We start from the raw sequence: 19,739 nt of genomic DNA, 5'->3' as shown, positions 1-19,739 counted from the left end.
TCAAATATTTGATCTACGGGACCTATTCTTTAGGTGCAGCTCAATATGTGGGTGACTCTCGCGAGCTCCTTTAGGGCTATGTCCATGTTCTGGGTGTCCTCCATCACCTACTGCAGGGACTTTTCTATGTCTGTGTGATCCCCCTGGTCTGTGACATCCCTCCTCAGGTTGGCCAGGGATTGTTTCATATCCCCCATGAAGGACATGAATTGCGCTTGGAACGCCTGTGCCATTGTATTCAAGAACTCCTGGAAGCACATCTCCATGTCTGCTTTTGTTGCTGCCCTCGAGGGGGAGGGTGGGCTCTGGCTCTCCTGCCTTGCATGTGATGGATCCTGTGCTGTAGCAGGCTGGTCCCCCTCCTCTGTTTATCTGGATTAGCATCATTGCAGAGAGCCTTCCCGTGATGCACTGGGGGGGTGTTTTTCCTTGATCCCGCCGACTTCCCTCTATTTCCTGACATAGTGGGGGGTATTTGTACTCCTCTGGAGGTGCTTGCCCTTCCGCCTGTCCCAATCTCCCCCCTGTCCACCTGGATTGAGTTTGTAGTCGCTGGGGACCAGGATTAGGCGTTTCTCCCTCCACTGCCCTGTTTCCCACTGTCCCCACTGCTCCTTTGTGTCTTGCTCCGGTTTCATGTTGTATGTGGGGGATGGCTGTGCGTGGGTCGGGCCCCCAGGTCTTGAGCGTGTGGTGTCCTGGTCCGTCTGCCCCATTATTTTTCGTGTTGGCACTGCTTATGTCCAGGTGGGCGGCTTGTGTGGTGCTCCTGATGCCTCCTGTAGTCTGCGTAGAGGGCCCCTGGCCTGGATCTGGGTGCCTCCAGAGCCCCCCAGAGGTCGCCCCCCCCCCCCGGACCGGGGTGCGCTGGTGTAGATATTTTTTTTTGTTTTTATGTGGTTGGATAATAAAATCATCCTTTCAAATATAACAATCATCACTTTACGTCACAAAAGTAGAAAGAAAATAAAGGGGAAAAGATACATACACATTATTGTAGTATTCCATAATATGTAGCTCATTACTTCAAACAATATAGCATATTTAAACATACATAGACAATTGCATATAGCACCATTTCATTTCATTGGATTACATTATTCATTCTTCAACTTTTCGGGAAGATGGCATCCAAACAAAAAATGGGCAATTGCGACTCGCAACACTAATTTAGAGCTATTGAATATACGTTGCCAAATTTCACTCATTTCCATGTTACAATGAGTGTTCACTAGATGTTTCTTGAAATAGATTTTTCGTTGGGAAGACAACATAGGACAAACCATTATACAATGCTCCAAAGTTTCTTTTTTAGCTTTATCTAAGCAAAATCGACAGTAATTCAATTCCGTTGAAATTAATTTCCTTTTGGCCATAATTTCACTTGTCGGCCATAGATTCTGCCTAAATCTTAGATATTGTTTGCGTGTGTATGGTGACTGGCATTTGGTAAGATGATCAGCCATTGTGCGAAAGCTTTTGTGCCCAAACAGGAGAGTATTATAGTCTTTATATTTGAGACGAGTTACGATTCTCAATCCAGTCATGTTGATACAATTTTTGTTTGGCTCGTTGGGGATTATAAAGTAATAAATGTTACGTGATTGAGGCATCAGCTAATGCATGCAGTGTGTAATTGCACCACAGCTTTGTGAACACATGTTCTCGAGCCAGTAGATGTTGTGCCATAATACCTAGAATGCCACAAGTAGCGATCCCCATAATAGATTTCCTGAAGAATGCACACATTCTCCACTTGATTTGAGCTTGCAATGAAAGTAAGCCTAATTCATATCGAATAAGAGGTAGCAGTGTGGATTTGGGTAAGTGAAGTCATTGCTTCCAAAAACGTGATTCAAACTTATGCCACCAGTTATGATCCTCTCGGCAAAGTTGTCTCAACACCATAGATTAGGCAGGGAATCACCTTTCGTTGGTAGAATTGCATAATGTCAGTGTAAATTTCCCAAATTTGCCTTTTAGAATTTTCGCTTGGGATATTAGAGTTTGAAGTTTGCAACTCATCTCATGTTCGATTGACTCATTAGACATAAAGTCTGAAATGGTGATACCCAGATATTTATAGTGTTGAACTTTTAGAAGGATCTCTTTTTGTAGATACCAACTACAGGATCTTACCTTTGTTTTTACATGAGGTTTACACACCATTATTTGTGTTTTTTGTATGTTGATCAAATTATTAGCAGAAACATACAGATCCAATTCATTAAGCAATGTCTGTAGTCCTTTAGGAGTCTGTGAAAGGAGTATAAGTTCATCTGCATATGATGGATGACAAATTGCCTGAGAACCCAATTTTGGAGGATCAGATTGAACAGATCGCAAGAGTATCCCCAGGTCAAACAACAACAGATTGAATATGGATGACGCCAATATACATCCCTGTTTGAAACCTCGATACGTTTTGAAAAAGGCAGATAGTTTGCCTGCAAGAGTTAGTCTAACTTGCATTGTCGTATTCGAATGAAGCAACATAATCAAGGACAGTATGGAAGGAGGGCAATTATACTGCATAAGTTTATGATACATGATTGAGCGGTCAATGGAATCAAATGCGGATCAAAAATCAATATATGCTATATATAGCAATTGATTTCTAGCCGCATACTTAGATTTGAACATATTCAAGACGATCAAATTGAGATTGGTTCCGACACGAGCAACAAAACCCATTTGAAAGGGATCTCTAAGTTGATTTTGCAATGTCCATTCATTTAATTCCCTCAGAATTATTCTAGAGAAAATCTTTCCTGGGACGTCTAATAACGCTATGGGTCTATAACTAGTTGGTGATGTTCGATCCCCCTTTTTATAGATGGGAACTATAATAGAGTGTTTCCATGTTGTCGGCAGGGCTTGCGTTAGGTTGATTAGAGAGAATATGTTATACAAAAAGTTTTCCCATAATTCTGGATGTCTTATGAGGGTCTGATTTGAAAGACCATCTGGGCCACGAGCTCCCGACTGACTGATTTTTTAAAAAAGTATTGAATATCATCCAAATCAAATTTTAGACGGACGTGCATAGAACCATCCCTAATGTTGACGTATGGAGAGTTTAAGGGTGGGGCGTAAAGATTCGAAAAATGAGTAATCCAATTCTGCTCTGTAGCTTTGTTGGCCTGCGCAACAGACTGGGGATTGTGAGCCACTTGATTCAAAAGGGACCAGGTTCTCGCAATACTTTTAGATTGTAATGATGACAACATAGATTCCCCATCATTCTGATATATTTTGGCTCGCATTGCCTTTAGCCAATTATTATATCTGGTCTTGATATTTGCCAGGATCGAGGCCCTCATGGACAAAGGTTCTTTTAGGGCTTCTCATTTTTGGAATCGATAATGAGCTTTCTTGGCTTTAACTTCCCAATTAAACAAATGCTTTTTAGATCGAGGCAATGTGTGGCATAATGCATTCTTGGGGATGTTGGAGCTCTGGAAATGTTGCATCATATCTGAGTAGACAATGGCATGGTCAGGAGATGCCTCTCTCAGTTTGTAAAGCTGAGAAGCCATGTGCGCATTGAATTGTATTAATGATTTTGCTGACCATCAGAGTCGATTTCCACTAGCATTCACGGTTAAACACTCTTGTTGATAATTCTTATGTTCGATTACACTGATCTTGGAGATAGGCCACTGTGCTATCAATTTATTGTGGTCACTATGGTTGTTTTCAACTACGCAAAAATCAGAAATACAATGAAACAATTGGGTATTTACATAGATAAAATCAATAATGGAAGTACAAGAGCCTCTCCTCCATGTAGGGCGTGGGGGGAATATCCGATGGAAAAGCTCCAGTGAGCTTAACTAGATTGTGATGGGACACAAAAGTTAGCCAATTTGCCAATATATGGTTACTATTAGATGGGTTCTCGGATGTACAGTCGAGATTCAGGTCACCTGCAATGATAATTTGGGAAATTGAAGGGTCCATTCCAATTAGATTTAGTAATTGCCCAAATCTTTTAAGACCCTTCCATCAGATATTCCCACCGGATTCCAGTATACGTTGATCAAGGCATAGGTCATGTTGTATATTTTCACTTTTACCAGTTGCATATACTTATTAGGAGACGCCCAATCTTGGGCTATGATACCTTGATCTATTTTGATAGCTATAAGCAATCCAGATGTTGGTCTACCAGAGTTCGCTTTGGAGGCAGGATTAAAAAATAGATCATAGTTGTCCCACACTGGAACTGACATCATCCACGTTTTTTGCAACATAAGAATATTATGATCTATTAATGAACTTTCATTGTTATTCATCAAGTGAGTAAATCCTCTGGTGTTCCAACTGATGAATGAGATATTTTGATCATTCATTGCATATACTAGTTAGAGTGGGTAGTTACTCCACACGTGCATTCTCTTTCTTTACATGTCAATGTGCTTGCTGTGGTGCCGTAGGGAAGACTTTGATCTTGTTTGCTTGGTACTGTGGGTTGCGACTAAGCTCACTCACTTCCATAAAGTCAGTACTGATTACAAAGCCTAACGTTAGAAGTTCATTTTTTGCCAACCATATGGTATTTTGGCTGACTCTGGAATTCATCCAGATCCGAACTGAATGCAAATTAGTTTTAGACAAAAAAACTACTAATGCAATATCAGCAGTGTTAATGTCTTCAAGCAAAGGAATATCAGAAAAAATGGCCAAAATACACCTTCGATTTAGATCATATTGTATGGACGGGCTAGGTTTACAAGCTAGCCTAAGTGAGAAATTTGCTGGGAATTTCTTGTTGTGGTTCTCCAAGGGACCATTGTTTGATGGTTTAGAAGTCAAATTAGGACTAGCAGTATTCATCTGAGGCTTAGGTTTTGTATGTATGACTGACTGAATTAGTTGCAGAATCTCAGGAGCAACTTGGGCCAGGAGAGCATGTTTATTCTTAGTTGACATTGTTATATTACCATCAGGATGGACAGCAGCATTCTGATACTGATGGTTATTGTCAGAGGAGTATTGAGCACTCGCCATTCCGTTCATCGGACTGTGCTCAGGTTTAAGCAGGGGCGTAGACTTATTCTCCGCAATGTGTTGAGCGGAGATTTCATCTCTCATCTTTCTGCAAGGTCTACACTCTTTGAGCAGTCTGTTGTTCGAGCATTTTGAGTTTTATCGCTATTGATTGGAGTGGAAACTGATGGTTGACTGCTCATATAGTCGTCAACCGCTCTCCTAATCTCCTGTCGATTGAATTCTTTGATGCTCAATGCAAAGCAGAGTTTCTCATTCGTAGTAGATGATTTGGTCGAATTGATCTCACATTACAATTGTCATGTTTTCCTTGTGCTAATGCTGCTTTAACAAGATCATCCAGAGGAGCATAAGGGGCCAGTGTATTTAAAGCTTCAGACACTGGTCTCATCACTTTATTAAACATAATATGCTGATATTTTTCGAGACTCTTTGAGCCGCCAAAATTGTGTTTTTATTAGGGGGATTCAGTCTTTTTTAATACATTGTTTTGTTTCTATTATTGTTCTTTGTTTTAGTCTGATTCTTTTGCAATTTAGTTTGAGGATGAGAAGTCGATAAAGAGCTGCGCTTGGTGTTTTTGGAGAAAATAGTATACGCAGCCTGAGAAGACTTATCACTCTCTGACTGGATATGACTCAGGCCCTTTTGAAGGTTAGGCGGCTCGATATTAAGGCCAGTGTGGGGGCACAGGAATTCATCATTACTCTCAAGAGCGCAAATGGTTTTATCAATTTGCGGAACGTTGGCAAAAATTGGTTCTGCTACAGGGGTTTGAGACGCCACCATTTTAGGGGGCTGAGCATCTTCAGGAACCTCAGAGGCGACAGCCACAGAGATGGGAGTAATTTTGGGGCAAGACATGAAGGGCACTTAAACTGTATCATGGACGTGGTCTTATGTTGCCATGATAGGAGTGTTTCAATTTGAACCGCATTTCATTAAGTTTACCGTAAAGTGTTTCAAATAGCTTGGCTAATGTTGACAATGATAACTGTATAGCGTTTAGTGCAATTTCCACCAAATTCGTACCACCTTCCATGCAATTCTCAGGAGCAATGTCGATTTTAGATTTATGCATAGTAGTGGGTCTACGTGGGGTTGGAACACAATAAGAAACATTTGCGCTGTAGTTACTTATACCACTACTAGAGAACATTACAGGTGATTTTGAAAGATTCTCAGGAAGCAAATGTGGGGAAAAACAGGAGTTAGATAAATTGAGATCAATTACAGCCACATCAGAATCCCCCACAATGACAGACCCATCAATCGTAGCCATTTGCGCTGTTGGGGTACATTATCCAAGAGGCTGTTATCTGTGATTGAATTGTGCTTCCTATAGTGGTAGCCAGTTGGCACCGGGCTGCCACTAGAAGTAACTCGTGCTTGTATGACTGCATTATTATCACAGTTAGCTTATGCAACCTTTAATATATCCATTGTTTGTACATCAGTTCTCAAGGGGAGTACAGGAATAGTTACCATCAGGTCTGTCAAACCCTCAGTTGGCATTGTTGATGGCATGGCGATATGTTGATCTTTACCAAATGTTCGTATGTTCATCAAGACCATATCTTTGAAACCAGATTTCATTGATGTGAGTCTCTGTAAGGGTTTCGGGGTGGAAGTTTGATTAAGAAAGCACTTCTGAGTATTTACAGCAACCGCCCTTGTGGCAGCTGGTCGTTTTTCCGGCATCAAGCCCTTTGGCATGCCAGTTTTTAAAGTAGAGCACATTACAGTGCTAGGCCCCCAGGCGCACCAGAGGAGCCTGCGAGATCCCGCTTCGCCGCAACGCTGAGGCGAAGAGGCAAAGAGGGACTTAACAGGGCTTCTCTCGGTGCGCGCGCACTGGTGCACGCGGGAAGTCGCCTTTATTGCCACATAGGAATCGGGGGCGTGGTTTACGTCTAGCAGATTGTTAAAGCCAGATATAGGCTTTTAAAACTCTCTAAATGAAAATGTAGAAAGAGTAGATGTTAGGTAAAGTTGCAGAGTCTGTAAAAGTCTTTTTGGAGACCATTTGAGACGCAGTAAATACCGTCTGCAATCCAGCTTCAATATGCAAAGTAGCAGGCAAGGGAGCTCCGGGCAAAGGGGGACTTCACAGGGCTTCTCTCGGTGCGCGTGCGCACAGGAAGTCGCCTTTATTGCCACCTAGGAATAGGGGGCGTGGTTTACACATAGCAGATTGTTAAAGCCACATATAGGCTTTTAAAACGCTCGTCTGCAATCCAGCTTCACTATCCAAAGTAGCAGGCAAGGGAGCTCTGGGCAAAGGGGGTCTTCACAGGGCTTCTCTCGGTGTGCGCCGTTGTAGATATTGCCTCTCCCAGGCTGCGGTTGACGCCCGTTGCCTAAGGGGTTTCCCGAGTGCCACTTTGTGGGTCTCCCAGCCCTCGGTGTTGGTATTAGGGTCTGTGATTCCGCTCCGGAGGACTCCGCCCCGCCCGTTGCTCATGGTCCCACGCCCTCACTGCCACAGAGGAGCCTGTGCTGCCCGTAGGAATCGCAGGAGAGGGGGTGCCTGGGGGAGGGTGCTGGAATCGGGGCTCCTGCCTTTTGATGGATGGTATGCGCTGAGATGAGTCCTCCCGTATTTTGGGGGTTCTGTGCAGCAGGCGTGGGGCCCCACCAGCCCTCACTGCTGGTTCTGCTGTTCCCTTGCCGACGTTCACCCGGGTTGCCAGCCCTTAGTTGTCTGGGTCCCAGCAGACTGCTGTTTTACTGTACTTAATGCTGGGGGGAAGGAGCGGTATCTGAGTCCCTTTAGCCCCACAGGGATGCGGCCCTCGCAGTGCGCCCGTGGGGTGGCCGCGCACTTCCTTAGCCTCCTCAGGTCTTAGGTGACCTCCCCTCTTCTCAGTTTCTACGCCTCTGCTGGGCTGTCTCCTCCCCCTGTGCCTCCAGCTAGCTCCCTGCTGCTCTCTTGGCTCAAAGCCTTCCACTGTCCCCTTCTGTCTGGTGGTAGTCGCCGGCCGGTCTCTCTGCCCCCTCTAGGATCTCTCCCTCTCCTTGTGTGGGAGTCTGCTTTTGTTGCACTGCAGCAGGTAGCGGCCCGCGTCCTGCTTCGGGTGGGGGAGTGGCGGGTGCCGACATTCAAGGATCTCTGCCTGCACTGCACCGGGACTGTGAGGGCCCCTGCTGCTGTCGGGGGTGGGGGGGCGGGGAGGGTAGGGGACGTGTGTCCTCCCAAGTACGTCGTCAGACCCCTCTGTCTGGTCGGGATCCCCTTTCAATGCCTTCCGGTGCGGATCATTGTGCCCGTTACCGCGGGCGGTCTCTGACTAGTTTGTTCCTACGGATCGTGCCCTCGCAAGTCTCTGTCCCAAGAGGCAAGTGGCCTCTTGGGTCCGCTTGCATTCCCCGTCATGTGGAGGTGTTTAGCTGCTTCTAGAAGTGATATCTTAGTATTTATGCTGACGGAGGGGGGATGGAGCGCATCGCTACAGGTCCTCCTCAGTTTGCCGCCATCTTGGAATAGTTTCATATTTCAATGCTCTCCGCATATTAAGAAGTACTTCATATTCAAACTAGGTCATGTTCATGATAAATTCAAGGTACTCCCTTTTGGAATTGTCATCACCTCAAGTGTTCACGAAAGTGCTCGCAGTTGTCTCAGCACAGCTTTGCATGGAGGGCATTCCAGTGTACCCTTATCTGAACTACTGGTTGATAACGGGAGAATCCATCATTCTGTCGCAAGAATGCTGAAACCACAGTCAATATTCCTCACAATCTGGGTTTTTCAATCAATGAAAAGAAATCCAGTCTAGTACGCAGCCATGAAAAAATATTTGTTGGGACCTTTGCCTCCTGATGTTTTACCGAGTGTGCTTTGTCAACAGGAAGTCGGGATGGTGTATGAAGTTTAGGTACCCCAACAAAATCCAAGATTTTGGAGCCCCTCTGGACTAAACCTCTCCTGTGGGCTACTCTGACACCGCCCTTTCCTCCTGTCTGTCTACTGAAAAAGGACTCCTGTGGCTGTTAGAAATGTATTCTAGCAGCTGTGTCCAGGAATATGCATTTCACCTTGGAGCCTGCCTGCAGTCGCTGGGGGATGTCAGGAGAATGTACCAGCAGAGGTACATGGGTGCACTATGGTTTTGCCCCAGATCATTATGAAAGGGGAGTTTGATAAGCAGGCTGCTCATTCAGAAACTGAATTACCAGCATCATTTTATTGCTAAAAATCAAAACAGTGCAGGCTTTTACGCCCTTGCAGATGGCACTCCAAGATAGCATCTTAATATCAACTTTACAAGTGTTGCTAGACTACTCCTGGTGGATGTATGTACCATAACATTGGCATCCTGAATGCTTTTTAGGCTTCACTTTTTTGTAGGAAGTAATAACACTTTGAAAACAAATTTGTACTCTTATATATATTAGCGTAATTTGTACACTTTTTATGTATTCCTTTACCTTTAGACTGGTGGAGTACCTGCAAGCCATGAGAAACTTCTTTCTGCTTGAAGCTGGAGATATAATGTATGACTTTTACAGGCCCATTTTTGACAAAATACGTGCAAAAGAGTCCTGGCAGGATGTGCCATTTCTTAATGTTGAACTTCAAGAATCGGTTGCTCAGCGTCACCTAGAGGACAGCCTGCGGTAAGCATCCGTGATAAAGAGTTTTTCATGTCGATAGGTTCTTTGTATTTATAATCCGCTTATGTTTGCATGTGTGCGAGATGGCAGCTATGTTGGTGTGGTAAAGGCTGCAGTATTTTCTGAGATTAAAGGGATGGAGGGCTTTTTCATCACTTGCTGGGCACTGCAGGCCAAGGTAAGGAAGGAGATCAAATATTTGATCAATTCCTGGGTACAGAAGCCAAGAAGTTGTTAGAATCCGATGGAAGAGGCGTATGACCCTCTATTTGCTAGTGTTTGTGTTGTGATTAGTTTGCTTCACCATGCAAATCCAGGCTTATTGTTATGGGACAGGTTGCTCGACTTTAAAATGTGATTCCTCCTTCCTAGCAGGTAGAACGCCAGCAGTTGCCATTCCACTATACTTCTCTCAACCATGCTTTATCATTTGCTGAGCCCCACAGGCTTCAGTGTTGTCTCTGTTTCATGTAAACATCTACATTAGAACTTAATCCAGATCATTCACACCTGTGGAATTCATTTTGTACAATTATGCTTATAACCAATGCTGGAGAACAGGAGTTACAGGAAAGTAATTTATTCCTTATTACTATAACCCAGAGTGTCCAGTCCTTCTTTTCAAGGTGACTTTTCGGCCTCCCCAATTGCCATTGAAAGCTTGATAGCCAAAATGTAGCCCTAAGAAAACAAAGTCCTAATTGTGATGTTTCAGCTCATGTGGCACTTGGGGGTGACTGCCCTAAACCACAGATGGTGTTAAAAAGCTCGGGATTATTTTAGTCTGCCACCCCGGTTGTCCAAATTGGCTTCTTTCATCTGACGAGTATTAGAAGAATCCTTCACTGAAAGAGTGCATTCAGCGATGGGTCCAATGCCGCCACGTATCCCATGCCGGAAGTGATGTCAGGATCAGTGTAAGTAGCTGCGCCGCGCCTCATGACCTCAGTTACTTTTTTCCACGCACTCTGTTCACTTATTGGGAACATGCTCGTCGAGCAAAAGCCTACATTTCGTCATGCCGACTGAGTCGAAGGCCTCCGGCTTCAAGCCTTGCATGGTCTGCGGTAAACATATGTCTGTCTCCGATCCTCACTGCGTATGTGCGTACTACCTGGTAAAGACCACGACCCCCAGGCTTGCAGGTCATGTCAGTCTATGCACCCAAAGGCCATTAAGGGAGTATGAGGTGAAGTTGTTAACCTTCCTACACAAGGAGAAGGTTCCGTAATCTCGATAGAGGTCGCACTGCACGGTTTGTCGTTCCGAAGATGTCCCCCCGTATAGAAGGAGAAGGAAAAAAAGAAGAAACACAGAAAGTGGTCACGCTCACCGAATGAGTCCTCGCATCACCACTCTTCTTCTTCCTCCAAGAAAAAGAGCCACCGCTCCAGGAGTTCTCCGGATCAGTCGGCGGAGGTACCCTTCCCAACCCAATCCTCCACTAAGGAGGAATGGGAAAGCTTTCGCCTCAAGATGCTTGACATCTTCGCGGAGGCACCAGCAATTCAGACCCCGGCACCCGTGGCACAGGCAGTGGCGCCACTGTCCTCGGCACCGAAGGGGCCCACTACATGCTCCAGAACTGGCAGGGTAACCTCGAGTGACCAGCCCCGCGCACCTTTTGGGTCCGCGTCTGGCCCTCTCTGAAGCGGAGTCTGCTCAGCGCCGTCAGGGTCACGCGGCATTGTCTTCGATGTCGTTGGCGCCATAGACTCCACAGCTCCATGGCATTTCGTCCCACTTGTCAGAGACGACTTCATGTAAAAAATGTATGACATTTATGAAGAAGAGGGTGAGCTTGTCCCCTTTGGTCTAAAACCAAACATGGGTGCTAGGCAAGAGAGGGATTTCCCCAAAGAGTTTTACGGGGGTGATGACATGCTGGACGGGGCTTCCGACCTGCAAGAATCCTGTGGTTTGGACACCCCCCCAAGAGTTAGACATTATGCCACCCCCTACTCCAGCACCCGATGGCAGCTAGCAGATACCTTGGGTCTCTCTGCACCATCTAGGTCCAGAGTGCAGTACAAGCTCTGACGTTCTAGATGATCCTGAAGGAGACCCTGCTGCCTTTCAACGTGGCGGTTGAGGCCCCAGTGATGGAAATGTAGGAGTAGCCTGCCTGTGTGACTCCAGTGGACAGAGAGCAGGCAAGGAAGCACAGGCCTGTGCCTTCAGACCCGGCCTTCAGAGCCAGCCTTCCTCTCCACCCACGCTTCCGCTGAAAGCCTTGTAGTGCAGGCCCCAAAAGTGAGTCTGAACACCTCTACCTTCCCATCCCTTCCACTGGACAGGGAGAGCAAGAGGCTGGACGCGTTGGGGAAGATGGTGTTTGCCTCAGGCAGTCTTGCACTGCGTGCTGTGAAAGCATCTTGCACCATGGCGCAAAGTTCTCTTTTGGCCTCTCATCTGCTGGTGCGGCTAAGCATGTCTCAGAAGGGGAGATGAGGGATTGTTTTCTGTCCTTCGTCTCAGATGGTAAGGAGGAGGCGCAGCAGATGCTGCTATTTGGCTTGGCCAGATCCTAGTCTACTGGCACTGTGGTCAGACACCATTCTTGCCTCTCTGTTGTACAAAGCCCACCGGCCCACTGTCTTCGATCCACTCCTCTTTTTCCAGACCCTGTACTTCTGGCGAAGAATGCTATCAAACTGGTTTCCGAACTCAGAATGAGGGAGGGGGTGGTACTCCACCTACTTTCTGGTGCCCAAGAAGGGCAGAGGTTTACGCCCTATTCTGGATCTGCAACTACTGAATTTGTTCCTTTGCAAGGACAAATTCAAGATGATCACTCTGGCCCTGAGCCTGCAAATCCTCGATCTGCACGATTGTTTGGTTTCCCGGGACCTTCAGGACGCTTACTTCTATGTGCCGATTCAGGAAGTACCTGAGGTTCATGGTGGGGCAACAACATTACCAATGTAATGTCCTGCCGTTCGGTCTTTCGTTGGAAGCCAGGGTTTTCACCAAACTGCTGGCAGTGGTAGTGGCTCAACTCAGTAGAGAGGGGGGTTCACATCTTTCCCTACTTGGACGACTGGGTCATCAGAGCTCACTCACCAGAGCTAGTGTCGGAACATCTACCCCATACATGCACTCTTTTGCACAGTTTAGGCTTTTCCTTGAAACTCACTAATTCTCAGGTTCTGCTCTCCCAGTCTTGGACACTCACCTGGGCAGGGCTTTCCCGCCCAAGAATCGAGTGGTGAACATTTCTGGTCTATGTCTTGCAGTCGCTTTCACAAGTCCTAGCCTCAGCCTTCCTGCACCTGTTGGGCCTCATTGCCTCCTGCATCCTAGTAGTGCCGAAGGCAAGGCTGTGCATGAGATTACTTCAGTGGATTCTTCGTTGCCAGTGGTTGCAGTTTCAGAGCCAGACATCGGACCTTCTGGAGGTCTCAAGTCGAGTGGCCCTGGATGTAGCGGGACCACTTGCTGAAGGGTGCGTTGTTTCGACAACCTTAGACCCAGGTAACGATGGTCATGGACGCATCTCTGACTTGTTTGGGATGCTCACTTGTCAAATTTTACAGTGAGCGCCTTTGGTATCCTGCAGAGTCACAGGAACATATCAACTTACTGAAGCTGAAGGCCATCAGGCTGGCCTCTGGTCCCTTTCCTCCCTCTACAGACTGCACAGTGACCATGCACTACCTCAACAAACTAGGTGGGGTGGGTTCCTTGCCTCTGTTCAGGAAAGCAATGAGACTGTGGTTCTGGGCTCTGGAGAACAGCATCTACCTGTCAATGGCTCATCTGGCCGGAATGGAGAATGTTACAGTGGATGCATTAAGCTCTGTCAGGAAGTTCTGTAGGAGATCTTCTCTTTTTCGGGGACTCCTGTAGTGGACCTCTTCACTTCCAATGTCAAAAGGACAGGGAGCTTTAGGGGACGCCTGGACGGTCCAGCAGACCTTTGACCTCCTTTATGCGTTCCCGCCTATCTCTGTCTTCCGCTGGTCCTCAGGAGACTGTCTGTTTGGAACCACGCCTAGCCTGTTCGCCTCAGACTGGGCCCAGAGTACGTGATATCCAGAACTGCTGGAAATGTCAGTCTCCCAATCCCTGGTGCCTTCTGAGGAGAGTCGACTTGCTCTCCCAGTCGGAGGGGCGGGTCCTCCACCCAAACCTCAGCAGCCTGAACCCTCATGCATGGCTACTGAAAGGCTGGGATATAAGGAGTGTGATTTGTCGGACAACGTCCTTGATGTGCTCCTTTCAGCTTGGAGGCCCACTACTAAATCCATTTATGCCTGCAAGTGGCATACATTTTCTCTTTGGTGCCGGGAGAGGGGCCTGGATCCTTTATCCTGTCCTCTGTTTCCTGTGTTGGATTTTCTGCTTTCCTTGGCCCAAGCGGGTCTGCAGATGGGCACTGTGAAAGGTTACCTCACTGCTGTTTCCATGATCAGGAGGTCCCCGGAATATGGCTTGTTTTTCACAATCCCCACTGTTACGCAGTTCTTGCGGCGTTTGTGTAACCAGTTTCTTCCCCGCCAGTTTGTGATTCCGGCATAGGATTTGATTTCAGTTTTAACATTTCTGATGGGTGCTCAGTTTGTTTCCCTTCATTCCTGTTCTATTAGATTGCTCGCCCTTACAGTGATTTTCCTGGTTGCCATCACTTCTGCGAGACGGGTAAGTGAGCTCCAGGCATTGTCTGTTTTACCTCCTTATTTGTTTTTTCCAAAGAGTCAGTGACTTCGAGTGAGACACCCCCTTTCTGCCGGAATCCATCTTCCTGTGTCCTTTCCCCCCACCTCACCCTTCCAACGCAGAGGAACGGTTTCATTGGCTAGAGAGACTAGGAAAGATAACCCACTTTTTGATGTTGCCCAAACCAATGGCTTTCGTCATTAGCTCCACCCCTGGTGGCCATCTTCAGATTTTCATGCACGTTTACGTGTTGGGAGGCCTCCCTATTCACTCCTCCTCCAGATTTTTGACTTTTCAACTATTTTGACTATCTATATTTGATTGTTTCTTCAGCTGCGTCACCTAAGTGACTAGTGGTAGCGGGATCCGTGTGTCTGAAGATCCAGACCATCCTGGGATCTTCTACTAGTGTAGAACTTCTTGGGAAGGGCTTCGCCACGTGGCGATGGTAGATGCCAGTAAGAACAGCCTCTTCAGGCCCTGCACCAAGTGCGGGCTGAAGACGAAAGTCACACAAAATGCTTTCATTGCCTGCATCCCGACCATGAGTTGGACCGCTGCTCCATCTGCCAAGCGCTCTCCTCTAAAACAAGGAAGGACCGCCACAGACAGTTTGTCGCGTGCCTGGCGTAAGGTGAGAGGGCCTCTGGCTGGACCTCGGTCCACAGTCATGCCTCATCCAGGGTCGGCAGACTTGTGCAAAAAACTCCCTCTGCAAAGAGGTTGAGATCTCAAGAGGATACTTCCTGGGGGAAGAAACCTAAGAGGGGTCATAGAAATACTTCACGCATTTTGACTACCCCTCTGTCAGCGAATATGCTGGCAGCCAAGGCTCCGACTGCATCAGTGGTCTCGTCGGCTACGATGCCTGCAACAAAGAGCTTGTTCACGGCCCCATCCACCACGGCTGCACAGTCTACGCCAGGGACCATGACCGTCCCTACTAAGTCATCGTCTTCATCGACAAAACACCATTGATGGGTCAGTCATCCACAGGGCACAATCAGTTTTTTATCATTGGCTATTCCATCAACGACCCGTAAGTCTGAGGCTTCTACCTCATCAACGATGGCACTGTCCACTATCCAATCGTGGACCACCTTTCATGGTCTCGGCTGTAGTCTCCATAGTGGCACGGCCCCCTAGGCCAGCATCAGCAACATTGTCAACATCTCCGGCTCTTGGAGTGGCTTCTTTTGTGAAACCCATGAAGTATACGCCTTTGTTCACTTTGGTGCCTGTGGCCACAACATAACCACCTGTCCAAGTGCTGCAACAGAGTAGCATGTAGGAAAATGAGCCTATGGATGCTGTATTTTCATGCCAGGAGATGGACTAGGATGTTGATCCCATTCTACCAGTGCCACTACAGCCTTTAGCATTCGGACCATTTGCTCCTGCCCTAGTGCATCTTGCACCACGGGACTTGCCTCCAGCGCCTGGACCATCTGCTCCAGCCCCAATGCATCCTGCACTTGTTACAGGACATTTTATTGACTTAACAGTCTCTGGTAACTGAGTTACAGCAACAACTATCCCCTCCGGTCCCACACAGCTTTCCGAGGAGGGGTTACCCCAGCCTCGGCCTCCAAGACCAGCACAGGATTTCCTACACCCAGTGGCTGCCCTTACGCACACTGATACAGTTCCAGATAGGGACACATCCCAGGCTACCCATACAGCCGATGAGTATGATGAACTGGTTCCGGCAGATGGAGAGAACAATGATGCCATCTACCCTCCACGAGTTCACTACCAGATGAAATAGGTTAATTCCATGCTCTATTAATGTGCGCTGTGAAGCTCTTCAACCTCGTCCCGGGAGAACAGAATAAGGAGGGTTTCCTGTTTCAGAGGAGGGAGGCCTCCAGGAAATCGGTGGTAGCTATACCTATGCTCAATGACATCTAGGAGGATGGTCTACTGGTCATGCAGAACCCATTTTCAGCTCCACAAGAAAAAGGATGGACTGGAGAAAAAATTAAAGAGTTCATGAGAGCACTCCCAAGTGTCTTCACTCCCAGCCACCACCCCCTGACTCTGTCATTTCGGCTATGGCCAGGAAGAGGTCGGCTAACGCTTCATCTCGATCCTTGGTTCCACCAGATGAAGATGGAAAGCAGCCGGATGCTTTCGGAAAGAGGATTTTTACCACAGCGGCCAGCACTATCAAGGCTGCAAATTCGTTAGCCATTCTTTCCCAGTATGATAGAGAACTATGGTTTAAGACTTCTTACTGGACGACAAGAGGGAGGAAGCTTTAGCTTTGCTGCACGAGGGTAAGATCGCATCGCATCGGATCATGCAATCGCAGTGGCTCTGGAAGTGGCAGATACAGGTTTCCGCCAGATGGGAAACAGGGTTTTATGGCATCAGGGATGGTTGAAGGCCACCAGTTTCCACTCAGACTTGACATCTAATGTCGAAAAGACCCTTCTAGCAGTAAAAACGGACACAACCCAGTTCCTAGGAACTCTACAGCAGCAGAGGCAGTCCTTTCTCTCTGGGAAGGGGAGACTCTACGGGTCTTCCGGGGCATATCAGCAGACGTCCTATCAACCCCCCTCATTCGTCCTCGCAAGAGGCCTACAGAGGAAGGGCACAAGCATACAGGGGCACCTAAAGGCGGTGCAGATCCTCCACCCGCCCACAAACTGCAAACCAATCCTGACCGGACTCTGGTCCTGGGCCCCCACTTCCAGCACCCCAGTGGGAGGACGGTTGTCTCATTTTGTTGACCAGTGGAGAAACATCACCATGGACAAGTTGGTGCTCGGCATCGTGCAAGGAGGGCACACCCCCAAATTTCTGGACAAATGTCCTTCCATCCGCACGTACCCAAATGGGAGCTACATCTGCCCATCCTCCTCCAGGAGGTTCGGTCCATGCTCAATAAAGGCACTATCTAACCTGTTCCACCGCACCTCCGGGGCTCCAGGGTATACTCCAGGTACTTCCTGGTAAGAAAAAAGTCTGGTGGGTGGAGACCTAATCTAGATCTCAGGAAGCTCAACAAATTCCTTCGATCACAAAAATTCTGTATGGTCACGTTGCAGTAGGTTCTCAAGCAACTATAGCAAGGGGATTTCCTCCCATCCGGAAGATGCATACTTCCATATTCCCATCCATCGGAAGCACAGACTTTTCCTTTGCTTCATAGTGCAGGGGAAAGCACTACCAATTCAAGGATCTACCCTTCGGACTGAAGATTGCTCCATGTGTGTTCACCAAGTACTTCGCCCCAGTAGCCGCCCATCTGCGTCAAACAGGTATACACGTCTACCCTTATCTGGTCGACTGGTTTCTGGTTGCGGTCTCACCAGATAGCCCTACATCATACCAAAGATCATCATACAACTTAACGTCTCTGGGATTCTCCATAAATGTTCCCAAGTCCTGTTTATCGCAGTCTCAGAACTTGCTTTTCCTGGGTTCTCAGCTGGACACTTTGCAGTTCTTTGCTTCTCCATCAAAGGGCAGAATAAAGGCCATGATCTACAAGACTCAACAGCTGTCTGCTCTCCGGTTAACAATGGTCAGCTCGATCAATTCTCTGCTGGGGATGATGTCCTCCTTCATCCCTCTAGTGCCTCACTGCAGGCTGCGCATGAGGCCACTCCAAGAGTTCCTGGATGCCAGATGGAAGCAATTGTCGGGCTCTTGGAACGACAATAGCGCACTCAACCCACAGTTTCGACGATCACTGCAGTAGTGGAAGCATCAGCAGCACCTAATTCAGGGTGCTCCCTTTCGCCCTCCGGCTCATCAAGCCACTACCACAACCATCATCTCCCTGGAAGGGTGGCCGTCGCACACAGGAAAACTCCACACCAGAAGTCTCTGTTTTCCAGAGGACAAGATATTTCACATCAATGTGTTAGAGCTCCGGGCAGTGTTCTGGGCTCTCAAGTTTTTTTCAACCCTAGCTACAGGGCTGCATCTTTACAGACAACACGACAACTGTGTTCTACATCAGGAAGCAAGAGGTGACCCGCTCTCCCGTCCCCTCCAAGGAAGCTCAATCTCTGTGGCACTTGGTCGTAACTCAGGAGATGTTCCTTATTCTACTTTACCTGGCCAGGAGCCACAACACCATTGTGGATTCCTTCAGAAGGGATCTGCAATCCTCTCATGGGTAGGAAATCCAACAGGATCAAGTTCTCCGACTGTTCGCAAGATGGGGTCAACCTCAGATCGATTTGTTCACCACAGCGGCCAACTCCAAGTGCAGCCAGTATGCCAGCAGGTTTCCTCAAACGGGGAGTCTAGCAGATGCTTTCTCCTTTCCTTGAGAGGGTCTGTTCCTTTACACGTTCTCTCCAATCCTGCTTATTCTACGAGTACTCAATGCACTCAAATGGAGCCGGTGCAGGATGATTCTAATTGCCCCACCTTGGCCAAGTTAAATCTGGTATCCCGACCTGCTGCATCTCTAGGTGGCCCTGTCCATCAAGCTTCCTTCTCTTCCAGAAATACTATCCAGGGAAGTAGGAACCATCCAGCATCACGACCCAGCGTAGTTGAAATTGAGGGTCTGGCTCCTGCAGCCTTAGAATTTGGACACTTCATTTACCTTTTGAATGCTGTGAGATTCTGGGCCACGCTAGAGCTCTGTCGACTCTTTCCTGCTTCAAACATAAGTGGAAGAAGTTTTCCATATGGTGTCAATCTCAAGGACTCGACCTACGACATATCACGGCTAACCAGATCCTGACTTATCTTCTGTCATTGGCAAAAGCAGCCCTAGCACACGCTTCGATAAAGGTTCACTTGGCGGCTATCTCTTGTTACACTCGGGCAACTGGCAGGCCTTCTCTTCAGTCACATAGGCTTGTTAAGGAGTTCCTCAAGGGCCTTTTCAGGTCTTTTCGGACAGTTAAAGTGCCTGCTACAGCTTGGGAGCTCAATATAGTTCTCTCCAAGATTATGGGTCCTCATTTTGAGCATCTTCACCCGGCTCCCTTAAAATTTCTCTTGTGGAAGACTGCATTCCAGATGCGGTCAGAAGAATGTTTTCATCGAAGACTGCCACCAAAAGTGTATTTACTGCCTGCACCCGGACCACAATGTGGAGGGATGCCCCATCTGCTAGTTTTTCTCTACTAAGACGAGGAAAGATCAGTGTTTGGTGTCATGGCTTTGAGGGAAGGTAAGGTCTCTGACTCAGCATCTGTGCGCATTCATGCCTCTGCCAGGGCTAGCAGGCTCAAGGAGCATACTCTTCCTGGCAAGAGGTCAAGATCCTTTGAGGACGCTTCCAAAGCGAAGGTACCAAAAAAGTTGAAGTCGTCACAGGCTCCGACTTCCTCGTCGATGAGCACCGCGGCCGCAGTGTCTGTTGTCTGGATCAACGACCGGCACAAAGAGAACCCCATCTCTGGAATGCCAGAGATCGTCCACTCTGTCACCGTCAACCCTCTTCGACGAAGCAACGATAGTCGACGGCAGCG

At 47.5% G+C, this 19,739-nt stretch overlaps 1 protein-coding gene across 1 annotated transcript in view; it reads left to right on the top strand.

Moving 5' to 3' along the window:
• The window catches only part of TUBGCP5 (tubulin gamma complex component 5), a 1,250,274-nt gene that overhangs the window by 750,558 nt on the left and 479,977 nt on the right, over positions 1 to 19,739 (top strand). Inside the window, exon 16 of the mRNA XM_069636613.1 lies at positions 9,451 to 9,633. Within this exon, the coding sequence (XP_069492714.1) occupies positions 9,451 to 9,633 (183 nt within the window). The remainder of the gene's footprint in view (positions 1 to 9,450; positions 9,634 to 19,739) is intronic.

The sequence above is a fragment of the Ambystoma mexicanum genome, chromosome 7p, assembly GCF_040938575.1.
Source record: "Ambystoma mexicanum isolate Mex_15411 chromosome 7p, UKY_AmexF1_1, whole genome shotgun sequence".
In the NCBI taxonomy this organism is placed as follows: Eukaryota; Metazoa; Chordata; class Amphibia; order Caudata; family Ambystomatidae; genus Ambystoma; species Ambystoma mexicanum.
This window is presented reverse-complemented; position numbering and strand designations above follow the sequence as displayed.